The sequence below is a fragment of the Epinephelus moara genome, chromosome 7, assembly GCF_006386435.1.
Source record: "Epinephelus moara isolate mb chromosome 7, YSFRI_EMoa_1.0, whole genome shotgun sequence".
NCBI lineage: Eukaryota > Metazoa > Chordata > Actinopteri > Perciformes > Serranidae > Epinephelus > Epinephelus moara.
Window position 1 is genome coordinate 6,309,320 of NC_065512.1, and position 12,866 is coordinate 6,322,185.

The 12,866-nt window shown below is 42.8% G+C and overlaps 2 protein-coding genes across 2 annotated transcripts in view; one reads left to right on the top strand and one right to left on the bottom strand.

Annotated features, from left to right (window-relative positions):
• tgfbr2l (transforming growth factor beta receptor-like) overlaps nucleotides 1-12,866 on the top strand; it is a 397,772-nt gene that overhangs the window by 321,454 nt on the left and 63,452 nt on the right. The gene's annotated exons all lie outside the window — the stretch shown is intronic.
• The window catches only part of LOC126393462 (titin-like), a gene marked incomplete at its 3' end in the record, with an annotated part of 160,915 nt that overhangs the window by 92,962 nt on the left and 55,087 nt on the right, over nucleotides 1-12,866 (bottom strand). The window contains exons 43-53 of the mRNA XM_050049647.1: nucleotides 5,961-9,785; nucleotides 4,966-5,244; nucleotides 4,086-4,649; nucleotides 3,564-3,845; nucleotides 3,192-3,470; nucleotides 2,818-3,099; nucleotides 2,438-2,716; nucleotides 1,865-2,152; nucleotides 1,481-1,759; nucleotides 1,087-1,368; nucleotides 457-735 (exon numbers count right to left, since the gene is read on the bottom strand). Of these exons, the coding sequence (XP_049905604.1) occupies nucleotides 457-735; nucleotides 1,087-1,368; nucleotides 1,481-1,759; nucleotides 1,865-2,152; nucleotides 2,438-2,716; nucleotides 2,818-3,099; nucleotides 3,192-3,470; nucleotides 3,564-3,845; nucleotides 4,086-4,649; nucleotides 4,966-5,244; nucleotides 5,961-9,785 (6,918 nt within the window). The remainder of the gene's footprint in view (nucleotides 1-456; nucleotides 736-1,086; nucleotides 1,369-1,480; nucleotides 1,760-1,864; nucleotides 2,153-2,437; nucleotides 2,717-2,817; nucleotides 3,100-3,191; nucleotides 3,471-3,563; nucleotides 3,846-4,085; nucleotides 4,650-4,965; nucleotides 5,245-5,960; nucleotides 9,786-12,866) is intronic.

Here is a 12,866-nt window from a genome sequence, read left to right on the forward strand (position 1 = left end):
TGTGAAAAGAAACCCGACTGAGCGGATGTATTTCTGCCAAGATTATCAAGGAAAAATGATCTTGTTCAAGTTTTGGAGAAATCTACTAACCTTTGACTAATGACCACCCAGAGATTAAGCATATTTGTTCAATCAGGTGTCTGCTGTCTACCCTGTATTTATACCGACATTTACTTCAAGTCTGTGCTTCCCAAAAGAGGGATCCCTCGACTTTGTTCCTTTTCCTAAAGCCATTTTTTTTTTTATTAAAGATTTGTTTTGATCTGAATCAAGAGTCTATGGATGGTGCTCTGTGTTTTTACTGGCTTACGTAAATGCGCACTGAGTGCTGCCAGGTCAGACTGAAGCTTTGCGAGGCTGTCCAAATACAGATATAAAGCAGATGTATAATGTAGGTTTTTTAAAATGGTAGCAGAAAAGTTCATTTAAAAATAAGTCCACAGAATCTAAACCAACCTTTGAGTGTTACTTGACAATCACAGGAAGCCCCACCAACTTCATTCTCAACAGTACATTGGTACAAACCAACATCTGCTGCCTCTACTGCCAGCACCTGCAGGGCTATCAGGTCATCTTTAACCGTGATCCTGTGTCTCTTGTCATTCCTAATCGGCTTTGTGTTTTTATAAAATGACACAGTGAAAGGGGCGGAGCCAGAGACTTGGCCCTCCAGCATCATCTCAGAACCTTTCACCACATCTTTGGGCTCCAAACTACGCACAAACAATGGTGGCTCTAGAAGAAAACAGCGATCTTGTCAGCACATCACACTCAATTACACAACTATAAAAAGTCCAAATGAAAAGAATTTTATTGTGAAGTTGAAGATGCTTTTTCTGAATGACTTCTTCAACTCTAATGATGGGTGAGACATCCTCAGTGTTTACCCTATGAAGAGGCCACGACTTATTTTAGCCATAGTCTCACCAGTGGTTCTCAGTTATGTCCTTGTCCACCAGAGGGCGTGGCATCTCAACAGGATAAATGATCTCACATTTGAACAGAGGAAAAGCAAACTGTCTTCAACGTCACAATAAAAGTCTTCATTTACTTTATTGAGAGTGAAAATAAATCCCTGAAACCAACCTTTGACTGTAACTGTGCTGCTGCAGCGGTCACTACCAGCCTCGCTGGACGCCACACAGACATAATCTCCACTATCCTCTACCGTGCAGTTGACTATTTCCAGAGATGCCACTAAGTCAATTGCGGTCATTTTGTATTTAGGACTGGAGCTGATCTCCATCGCATCCTTGAACCAAGTAAAACTGATGACGGGGCTGCCCGTCACTTTGCACTCCAGCTTGGCAGAGTCGCCGCTGGTGATGAGCTTGGTCGCCTCAAGCTTCCTCACACACACAGGAGGTTCTAAGAGAAGAGGTTAACATTTATTACCAGACAGAAGGCATCACGTTAGTATCAAAAGATATTGATATCAAGACATTTTCATGCAGCTGCACAAAATACTGAAGACGGGCACCTTTCACAAAGAGGACTGCAGTGCAGTCCACCTTCCCAGCATCATTGGATACTTGGCATGTGTATTTTGAGGAGTCACTGGGTTTTACTGAGTGAAGCTCCAAAGAGCTGGAAGAGGCATCTTTCTTTATGAAATATGAGTCTCCAGTTACAATCTCTTTTTCCTCTCTGAACCACTTTACAGCTAAAGGAGCTGTTCCAGTGAAGGCAGTTCTGAAGGAAACTGTGGTTCCTGGTATAACATCCTGGTTGTCTGGTTTAACTGTGAACGCTGGGGGCTCTGGAGGCCATAAACAAAACAAAGATTGCATTTCATGTTAGCATGAAATCATTCAAGGATTGCACACAACAAATAGAGGCACAACATAAGCCAGGCGTTCTTAACCTTTGACATAGAGTGTGCCGCTGGTTTCCTTAAAGCCGGCTGAATTGGTGGCTCTGCATTTGTAAACTCCAGAGTCAGCCTTCTCCAGCCGAACAATTCTCATTGTAGCAGAGTTATCTTTGAATTCAGGCTGGAATTTGGATCCAGGCGTGACCTCCTGGTCGTCTTTGAACCAAGCTATGGTCATGGGTTGGGACCCAGACAGTTTACACTCCATGGAGATGTCATTACCAATGTTACCATCAACTCTTTTCAGGGACTTGGTGAAAGTTGGGGGCATTATCCGATCTGGTTGTTGAAGAAAAAACATCTCATGCATTAAAACAGTTTACCTAAAAACAACAGACACTCCGCACACTGTCTTTACTTATAATAAAGTCCATTGCAACGTTTCAATTATAAGACTTTAGCTAACTGTACATCCCAAAACATGTAAAAAGAGCCGTGTCAAACTGCGTAACCTTTTAGTTAGAAACAAGATTAACAACTATGGATTAGATTGTCATACTTTTATAAATTGTAAAACAGCATAAGGGTTATCAAATGTTAAAGAAGCAGAAACCAGGAGCTAACCTAAGACCGTGACTGAGCACGTGCACTCGGCTTTCCCAACTTTATTCGACACCTCCATCTTGTACTCTGAAGTGTCTCCTCTCTCTGCTGTAAGAATCTTCATGGTGGCAACATTGTCCTTCAGAGTCATCTTATATTTCCGGCCACTGATCATCTCCTTCCCGTCTTTAAACCACTTCACTTTAAGCTCTGGGCTTCCCGAAATTGTGCACTCCAATGTGGCTGAATCACCTGCAGTCACACTAATGGACTCTGCAGGTTCTACGATTCTGGCAGGTTCTGGGATAAGACAGACCCATTAGTCATTAAGATATAAGGGTTTAGGCACAACAACCTAGAACTAAAATATAAGTATCTCTGTATCAAAGGTGTCAACTGACCTTGCACGGTCAAGGTAGCTTCACATTTTTGTTGGCCAGCCTCGTTCTCAGCTTGGCACGAATACTTGCCACCGTGGCTGATGGCCACTGTTGATATCGTCAAGCTAGCAACATTGTTCTCAAACACCATCTTGATATTTGAACTGTCATCTCTCATTATTTCAGAGTCTTTCATCCATTTAACAGTGATGGGAGCTGAGCCCTTAATGGTCCCCTGCAGTTTTACCGTATTTCCCAGCACTGCTGTCGCACTCTCAACCCTCTTTGTGAAAGTTGGTGGCTCTACAAAGACAGTTTAAGAGTTAAATATTGAGTTTGAAGAATGAGATTAAGCCTCAGTCAATAAAAGTTTTGTTAAACTCAGGTTTACGAACCTTTAAGTTTAGCCAAGGCCTTAGTGGTGACTTTCCCCACATCATTGGATATGACGCACTGATAATCTCCAACATCTGTACTGTCAAACGTCTTGATCTCCAGCCTTGACAAGGAATCTTCAAAGATTATTTTATATTTCTGATCACTGGAGATGGCTTTCTTATTCTTTAACCAGCTAATTTCAAAAGGAGCTGTTCCCATGATCTCACACTCCAGCTGAGTTGCTGCTCCCTTTACCGCCTCTACTGTCTGCAGCTCTTTTCTAATGGATGGTGGCTCTGGGAGTCAAAGGGTAGGTAAAGAGTTGAGTTAATACCAAAGGATCTCTGAACTGAACACTAAGTGTTAAGTAAATGCAAGATTTGACAAACCTTTAACAGCGATAAGGGTGTTGCAGCTCTCGCTGCCAGCGTTATTTGACACCTCACAGGTGTAACTGCCACTGTCTGTGACCACGAGGTTCATTATCTCCAAAGAAGCAACTCCACTCTTGAAAGAGATTTTATATTTCTCTCCATCACTAAGCTCTCTCTCATTCCAGAACCAGTGGATATGAAGTTCAGGCGATCCTTTAACCGAACACTGTAAGCGTGCAGCTATGCCTTGTTTCCATGTAATCTTAGGCTCCATTTTCTTAACAAAGGTAGGGGGCTCTGAAAGGAGTGTTTAGTTCAAAAACACCAAGATCATTGTCAAAGAGAGAAACAGACAATTAACCAAGACAGAAAAGTGCGAAAAAGAAATGCGAAAGAAAAGACAAGAAGATAGCAGTGCATAGTGTTAGCGTCAGCTTGCATTTGGCTGAAAACGGTTGTCATCAATAATCCAATAGCTTATGTCAGAGATTTACGTTTTCATCAGAGCTAACGGAAAGATCGTCTCTAAGATCTTACCTTGAACTGTTACCACAGCCTCACAGGATGAGCTCCCAGCCTCATTCGTGGCTGTGCACACATATTTCCCAGAGTCCTTCAGTTTGGACTTGGGAACCTCAACAACAGCCACCTTGTCCTCAAAGGACACTTTACAATCCATGCTCTGGTGGACTTTTTTGCCATCTCTGGTCCAGGTGACGGTCACACCAGTGTCCTCGTCCACCTGGCACTCCAGCCTCAGAGGATCATTGACAGCAACTGACGCTGGCTCAATGGTCTTAACAAAGCTGGGCTTGTTGATAACCTTGAGCTCTGTAGTAAAGGTAGCAGTGCCAACACTGTTGGAGGCCTTGCACAGGTACACTCCATGGTCAGTCACATCAAGACTTTTAATGTAAAGCGAATACTTGTTCTTTTCACATTTCATGACATAGTTTCCTTCGGAGGAGATGGCTATGTTGTCCTTGTGCCAGACAACTTCCATGGGCGAGGATCCAGTGAGTGAGCACTGGAACACAGCTTGTTTTCCCACATATAAAGTCATTGGGTCTGGTTTTGATACAAATACTGGCGGGTACATTTCTATGGAGAGCAGGTAGAACATACAAAAATGTAAAACAAATTTCAAAAGCTGGAAAAATACACCAACATTAAAAACAACCTGTGCAATCTCAACTTGGTGATCCATGTAGGTTTAAACATCAGAAAACATGTGGTCCTCGACATAATTACATCTTCCCAAACGTGACACCAGATCCAGCTTAAAAACATTTAAACAGTTCCACATTGCAACGTAATGATTCAGTGAAAAATACATTGCAAATATATAATTCTCTCTCTCTCAAACAAACACAGATGTAAAGCATTCATTTAGAAAAAGGTCCCTCTGGGGTCTTACCGGTGACGACGAGTGAGGCGGTGCAGCTGTCAGTGCCATGCTGGTTTGAAGCCTTGCAGGTGTATTCACTGCTGTCGGCTTTGACCGGGTTCAGGAGCTCCAGGGAGGAGCTGGTGTGGCGACTGAGGATCCTGTACTTCTCGCTCTGCTTGATCTCAATGCCAGACTTGTACCATTTGAAGGTCACACTCGGAGCATCTTCGATTTCACACTCGAACTTGGCGTGGCCGCCGACGTTGATCTCCAAAGGTGTGATTCTTTGCCTGAAGACAGGTGGCACTGAGGCACACGCAGACAAATTGAAAAGATAAATGTTAGTCATGGAATCTACTAAACCCTTGTAAAAATAAACTGACAGCAACAGGAATGGTGGAATGTACAAGAATGGTGAATTCGGGAGTGACTGTGGAGGAGAAAAATAGCAAGAACATTAGCCCCATGGTTTCACAAAAAGCTGCTTTCATTGTTTTTTGATGGGGCTAGTGTTCAGGCTGAATGGAAGAGAAACAAAGTTTGTGAAAGATGAAGCAGGGTCAAGTTGAAGCCCTGACAGCATGCAGACACTGAAGATGTGGAGAATGGACCTGAAGGAATGTGACAGACCATGGATTGAAAACAAAGGACGCTGCTGACATGCCAAAGTGACCATGGGAAGACCATGAAAGTTGCCTGAAAACCAGCATCATGACAACCACTTTAACAAGATGCTTATTGCCTTAAGCTGAACTTGCATGGCTGTGACGGTTCTGGTCTTCAGGCACTTACTGACCATACAATGACGTGGAACAAACAAGACATGATGAGTTAGTACCATCCAGTGCCCTACTAAGGGTGCTCATGCCGAGCTATGGAATGAATATAGAGACCAAAATGAAAAATGCATAATTTTATGAAGACAAAAGTCTTGAATGAACCAGTTTATGTGAATGATTAGTCGTTCTCAGAGGAAGTGGATGAATGAATGAATGATACATTTATTTTTCCTATTATCAAACCTCTTGAGACCACAGTAAGTCTTGAAGATGTTGTAGTCCTGCCGGCTTCATTCTCAGCCTCACAAACATATTCTCCTTGGTGCCTCTCCTTGACAACTTTGTTGATAACCAATGTGTATGTGTCCTGGTCTTTGCAACACTTGAACTCTTTGCCAGATTTCACCAATTGCCCATTGAAAAACCAGTTTACCTTTGTGACGTACTTAATGGTGGTGTTAAAGGTTACTTTACTATCTTCATCAATGGATAAGTCTTCGAGGGAGGTGACTATTACTGGGTATTCTCTTTGCTCTGGCCTGGATACTGTGATCTCCTCTTTAAAGATCTCCTCCCTGTGTTCCCTCTGGATGCTGACGTCTACCACCTGTTCAGTGGGGACGGTGGTTGGAGGCAGTGCAGCAGTAACAATAGCTGCCCCTACATCTCTCTCTCTGCTTTTCACTGTTACTGACTTCACCTCCTGCCTGGACACCTGCACCGACTGCTCAAAAGCCATGTGAGACTCTGTGGACATTTTGATCTGGGATGAGATGGACTGTTCCATCTTTGCTTCCTTGGTCTCCTGCACCACAATCTTTTGCTCTGCTCCAGCACATTCAACAGCCATTCTAGACTCAGTTTTGAGCTTAGCAGCCTGAGATTTAGCGGCAGTGAAATCCACTGCACTCTCTGCCACATTCACAGTCTCTACCATGGACGACAGCATTTGCTTAGAGCGGGCCGAGGTGACCTGCGCCCTCTGAGGTTTGTCGAGCTGCATAGTGCCTGGCTGTTCTGAAGTAAGAACATGAGCCTCTTGGTACACTATGGAGTGGAAAGCTGCCTGGAGTTCAGTCCTGAGGTCAGCTGTCTGAGGGTATTTACCCTCAAAAGCCAGAGTGATCTCCATGGGGGCACCTGTCGTCGTGACCAGGTATGTAAACATGGACCGCTTGGGCTCTCTTTGAACCTTGACTTCCTGTACATCTACAGCGTGTAACTCTCCAACAACATCAGCCAGTAACACTGGCTGGTCACTGGCCACAGCAGACTGAAGAGCGTCCCTGAGCTGACGCCGTATATTCAGACTGAATGGTTTCGGGATCTGAATCACAAAAGTCATCTCTTTGGGTAGAGTCGTACTCTCTTTGGATTCTGATGCCATAAGAGCCAGTTTCGGCTGTGTGGTGGCAACAACTTTAGTGGACTCAGATTTGGTGACCTCCTGAGAGAGTTCACCCATCATCACTCGCTTCTCGTCCATCACTATGGACTGCCTGACTGACTGGCCTTCCTGGATCTGGACAGCAAAGTCCTGCTCTGCTGCCTCTAGAAGGACACTACTCTCAGTGGAGATTTCCTTCTCCTCAACCTGGATTGGCTCGGTGGGAAGTTTTGGCTCCACAGCCATCTGGCAGGTGAATTTGTCCACGGCTGTCAGACTCTCAGTGTGACCCTCTTCTAAGGCCCGACTGTCTGTCACACTAGTGACATGCATCACGTTCAAGCGATCCTCCTTCTGCACCAAAGCTCGCTGCTGCTTGACGTCAGTGGTAACCGGCGTCTCCTTTGGCAGCTGCATGGGCTGGAAGGAGAGCTGGAGGATGTTCTGAGGCCTGGGCTCAGTTCGAAGCTGAGACTGAACGCCAGTCACGGACAAATCCAGTTCTGTGTGATAATCTGCTGTGAGCTCCCTTCTCTCCTCCGAGGTGGCTGCATGACTCCTCGTCTTTTCTTGTTTCTGTGCCGCCACCTGCTGGTCAGGCTTCTCAATTATGAGGATATCCTCTTTGAGCAGTGCCTCCACAGGTTGGGTTGACTGGAGATGCAGCAGATTAGGGGACACTTTCTGGGGCTGGATGGTCATGGTGCTAGCCTTGGCCTCAAACTCTGATGTGTCCTCACAAACGACTGTCCTCTGCTCGTCCTGGCTGACAGAGTGCAGTAGAGTGGGACTCTTCCTGGATCCTGCCTGCTCTGGTGCTGGTTTCTCACAGCTGAAGCTCTTCTCAGATGGAAGGAGGTCCTGGTCTGTGATAACCTGCAGGTGCAACAACTGCTCTCCTTCTACTTGTGACTGAATGGACATGGCACTGTCCAGACTTGGCAGCTTCTCAGTGGGCTCAGCCTGCAGCATTCGCTTCTCCTCAGCAGTTAGAGCTGCCTTCATTACTTTATCCTTACAGAGATGGGCTGTCTCCTCAGAGGGCCTGTGCATGGAGAACTTGGTCTCCTTGGAAAGAGTGTGTTTAGTCTCACTGACCGATGCCAGGACAGGTCGGTGCTGCTCTTTTCCAACAGAAGATTTCAAAGCTGAATCTGTGGTTGCCAGTTCAGTTGTGTGGCCCTCTGCAAGCACCCGCTTCTCTGTAGACTGGGCTGAGTATAAAATCTTAACCCCCTCCTTGACCTTATAACCCTTCTCCTCCTCTGCTTTGGGGATATCCTGAGACTGCTCTTTTAAGATGGGATATTGTGACTCGACCTGATGCCCACTGACTAGATGTTTAGGTTCTGACTTGGGCTTGATTTTAGCAGATTTCCTGTCAGCCAGAGGCTCTGTGCTAACAGTAGAAATTGGGGTGAGCTCCTCAGCAACAGCTGACATTGTCATTGATCTCTTTTCTTTAGCTGCCTGAAGCTCAATGACCTCGGGGCTTTGAATGCGATCACAGTGCTGCTCTGTAAAGTCCTGACTCTCTTCGACAGATGATGTAAAAGCTGCCATGTGAAGCTGTTTCCCAGGAACAGCCGAAACCCGAGGCGGGTGGGTAGGAACCACAGACACCCTCTCCTCTATCTCATGAGATTGAAGCACTGCTGCCTGGTGGGTCACCTGCTCACGGTGAATGGTTGCAGCAGAGATATCTAGTTCTCTAATGGAGCCCACTTGCTCACTTGGAATAATCTGCCTGTCTTCAGTTCCGATGGTGTAAACCATCTGATCTGACCTGGATCTGTCCTGTCCTGGAAGGCTGACCTGGTACAACCTAGACTCGGTTGCCTGTTCAGTCACTGAAACCTTATAGCCTTTCTTCTGAACCATTGTCACCTGCTCCTGTTTTTGAGAAACAGAGACTGACTCCTTGAACACAACAAGCTCAGCGCTACAAGACGCCTCCCCAAACTGGTTGGAGGCCTTACATGTGTACAGACCACTGTCTTCCTGTTTGACATTCTTAATATTGATGACACCAGATCCATCTCTGTTGGCTATAATGATACAGTTTCTACTGGGCTGGATCTGGAAAGCCCCTTTGAACCACTTCACATCAGGGAATGGATCACCACTGGCTTTGTAATTAAAAGAAACCTCTCTTCCCTCTGAGCACCTCGCAGGTTGGATCTGAACTGTGAATGTAGGAGGTTGACCTGTGATCTTAAACATCTTCTCAACCCATTTCTCTGCCTGGCTAACATCAGGCTTTTTCACTTCGAGATATGTGGTGCATGTTGTCTGGCCAAATCTGTTGGAGGCAGTGCAAGAGTACTCTCCCTCATACTCAGAGGTGACCCGGGTGATCACTAACGTGTACTCCTCTTTCTCCTCTATCAATTTGTATACAGAGGAGCTCTTAATCACTCTTCCGTTGTGAGACCATTGAACGGTTGGCTTTGGAAGGCCGGACACCCTGACGGTAAACCTGGCTGTCTCCCCAGTGGTTACAGCTGCTGGGGCGAGCTGGCTGAGGAAAACTGGCTTTTCTTTTTTCTTCTCTAAAGTGGAAGAGTAGCGTTTGGACTCTGGCTTGAGTTCAAGTGTTTTTGTTTTCTGTGGTAACTGGACACCAGTGTAGTAGGTTTCCTCTTGTTCCTCCACAGTGGTGATGGTGGTGCTAGAACGTTCTGTCAGGAAATATTGGGCAAGACTGATAACAATATCCACAACACAAAAGTTATCAGATTAACAGTCAACTGACAAAGGCAAATATTAAGACTGTCCTTGACTCGAAATTCTTAGTCAACTAATAGTCATATGATTTATTTCCAACCGATAAGTTGACTTAGAGCAGTATTCTCCCTCTGGAGTTGAAAAACCTCTTGAAATCTGGTGTTTATTTAAAAGAAAATCAATATATATTTGTGAACATTCATTCAGAGGTTTCATTTTGCAGGCTTTACAATTGACAACCAGCTAATTCCTAAACTATATCCTCCTGCGACCCTGTGTCCTCATATGAGGACATGACATTTTTGGTTTACTGGACCTTATACTTCATTCTACTTAACTTACCCTTGCTCTCATTTGTGGACACTTTTTTGTGCCATCTAGTGGTAGTGAGAGCACCATATACTATTCCATGTAGAAACAAGATGGCAGCAATCTTTGCCAAGACAGTCTACGGCTGATACCAAAACAAAAATGGAAAGGGTTTAAAACCTGATCACATTTTATGGATTAAACTTATTTAGTTATGATTAATAACATTTGTAGTTTGATATGGCAACAAAATTGACCAATTTTAGCAACAGTAACAAATTAAGACACTGTTAATTAAAAGTAAACATTTGAGTACTAACTTTCTGGTCGTCTCGTTTAAGGACATTGGGACTTAATTATCATTGACAATGTCTATTTTTTTATACTTCTGGGGTCCTGTTGATCCCACATAGCTCGGAGACTTCAAAAATGCATACCAAACAAAAGTTTGGGTCTCAGGAGGATATTACGAAGAAAAAAAAAAAAAGGACTAGTATAAAATCTGTTTAAAAAGACCCTAATTACCTATTAGTTGACCAGGTGATCAAGAGAGGACAGCACTATGTATATGACTTAAAATATGTAAGAAAGATAGATGAAATGCTTTAGCAATATAAACACTTGATGCAAGATTTTCCCCAAAAAGATTATTCTTTGACCTTTTCTCTGCTAAAGAAAGTTGGTTATATATCAGAATTTAATTCAATTGTTTTGCTTCTAACTTTAGAAATTATTAATCCATTCAATGTTATCATTATTATTATTATTATTATTATAAGTATCATAAAAGTTAAACAGAATATATAACTAAATGGTTATATATCAGTTTTTGGTAATTAAAGGCGCTGTATGTAAGAATGTGGCCAAAACAGTTACTGCACTCAAATTCAAAATACTGCCGCGAGGCGTGTCCGCCCCCCCTCCCCTACAGATTTGAGGTTGCTGGACAGCGGCATGCTGGAGACTGATTTGTTTGCCAACGGGCGGCTGCCGTGGCAGGGCCGCGTCGCCGCGTCCTTGATCTTCGGTTTTCCAGCGGACCGTTCGAGCAAATCTGGCTTCTCTGCTGCTAACACTGCTGCCGGGATACAGCTGAGGAGACTGCTAATGCTATGTACTGGGACACTGCTAATGCTGCTTGCCGTGCTGCTGTAGCTCAGTCGTAACCCCCCCCAGAACAGTTTGCAGGAAAAGGTCATTGTTTGGTTTTTCCAAAATCAGGTAATGTATTGGCACTCGTAACAAAGAAATTATTAGGCCCTACACATAATAGGTAGTTTTTGACACCTGCATTTTGTCTGTAAATTTTACCATGGACCATGTGAACACTGAGATACACCCATGTAAGCTGATTTTTAAAAAAACAAACTCAGACTCCAAGTTTAAATCTTTAAATATTTTTATTTATATAAACTCTGAGACAAACCAACATGACGTCTGTACAAATAAACCATGAATTTCAATCCCAATGCCAGATTTTTAATGTACTTATTTTACTGGTGAATACTACTCATACACTCCTAAAATTACACATATTTACAAGACATCAAAACTTGTATTTAAAATTTTAAAAAAGTTTCACAGTATTATCCATTTTTAAAATTTTACTGCTCTATTATGAATTACCAGCTCGCTTTAAAATACTAAAAATATCATTCACACTCAGAAAAAAAACTACACACAAATAAATCCCCCCCAAAATACTGCAACAAACTTTCAAATCACACAAGCAAAAAAAAATCAGTTAAAGCATTATGAAAATATATTCTTGACAGTTTCCAGATTGACTTTTGCTGAGATTATTTTTTATTTATTAAGAAAATAAAATTAATTACTGCTATTGTATCTGACTTATTTTTTATCATTCCAACACTGCAGTGATTTATCTGAAACTTTTTGCAGTTCCCAGGTGACATTATTTATACAGTTTTGATTTTTATTCTTTTCTTTAGCAAGATATCAAAGTTTGGTTTCTCATTTAATCTTAATTCTTGAGTTAAATCAACATTCTTTTTTACAACAGTGTCTATGTGGCAGATAGTTATTAGTACTGAATTTTTGTTATTAGAAATTTTAGCTCACAATAACTACTGCTTTCTAGTCAAACAAAACTATGAAGGAATGTCACCATGCTGAACTGTAAAAAACATAAATAACATTTTGAGTTTTGTCCTGATTTATTGATGCCATTCCTCACCCTGATAAGTACAGGTGGTACATGAATTATATTGAATTTTCATATTTCATTTCCTGTACTGAAAAATCTACCTATTTATTTTAGCTTTGTAGTTTCTCACAAACACTTATCACTAATTTCACAAAAAGAAATATCTAAAAATGTCAATGATATGTATTTCTGTGAGGGTTTTGTGTAAATGAGATGCTTTCATCACACCAGCCCCGTCTCCTAGAAATTATGTTTATATTCAACTAATTAGAAACAGCAAATAAAACTTTGAGAGAAATGTAACACCGAGCGAATCAGGTTTTCTATTAACATAATGAGGAAGTGTTGCTTATGAACAAAAACAAACTGACAACATATTTCTTTTGTTTTCCACCAAAATAGGCAATCTCACCACACACTATCCACTCCTTCCTTTTTTTAACTTCAGCATTCTTTTTTTATTTCTACCTTTTTCATTCATTCATTCATTCATTCATTCATATTCTGTAACCTGTTGGGATAAGGGAGCACCGGGGGGGGGGGGGGGGGGGGGCAGAGC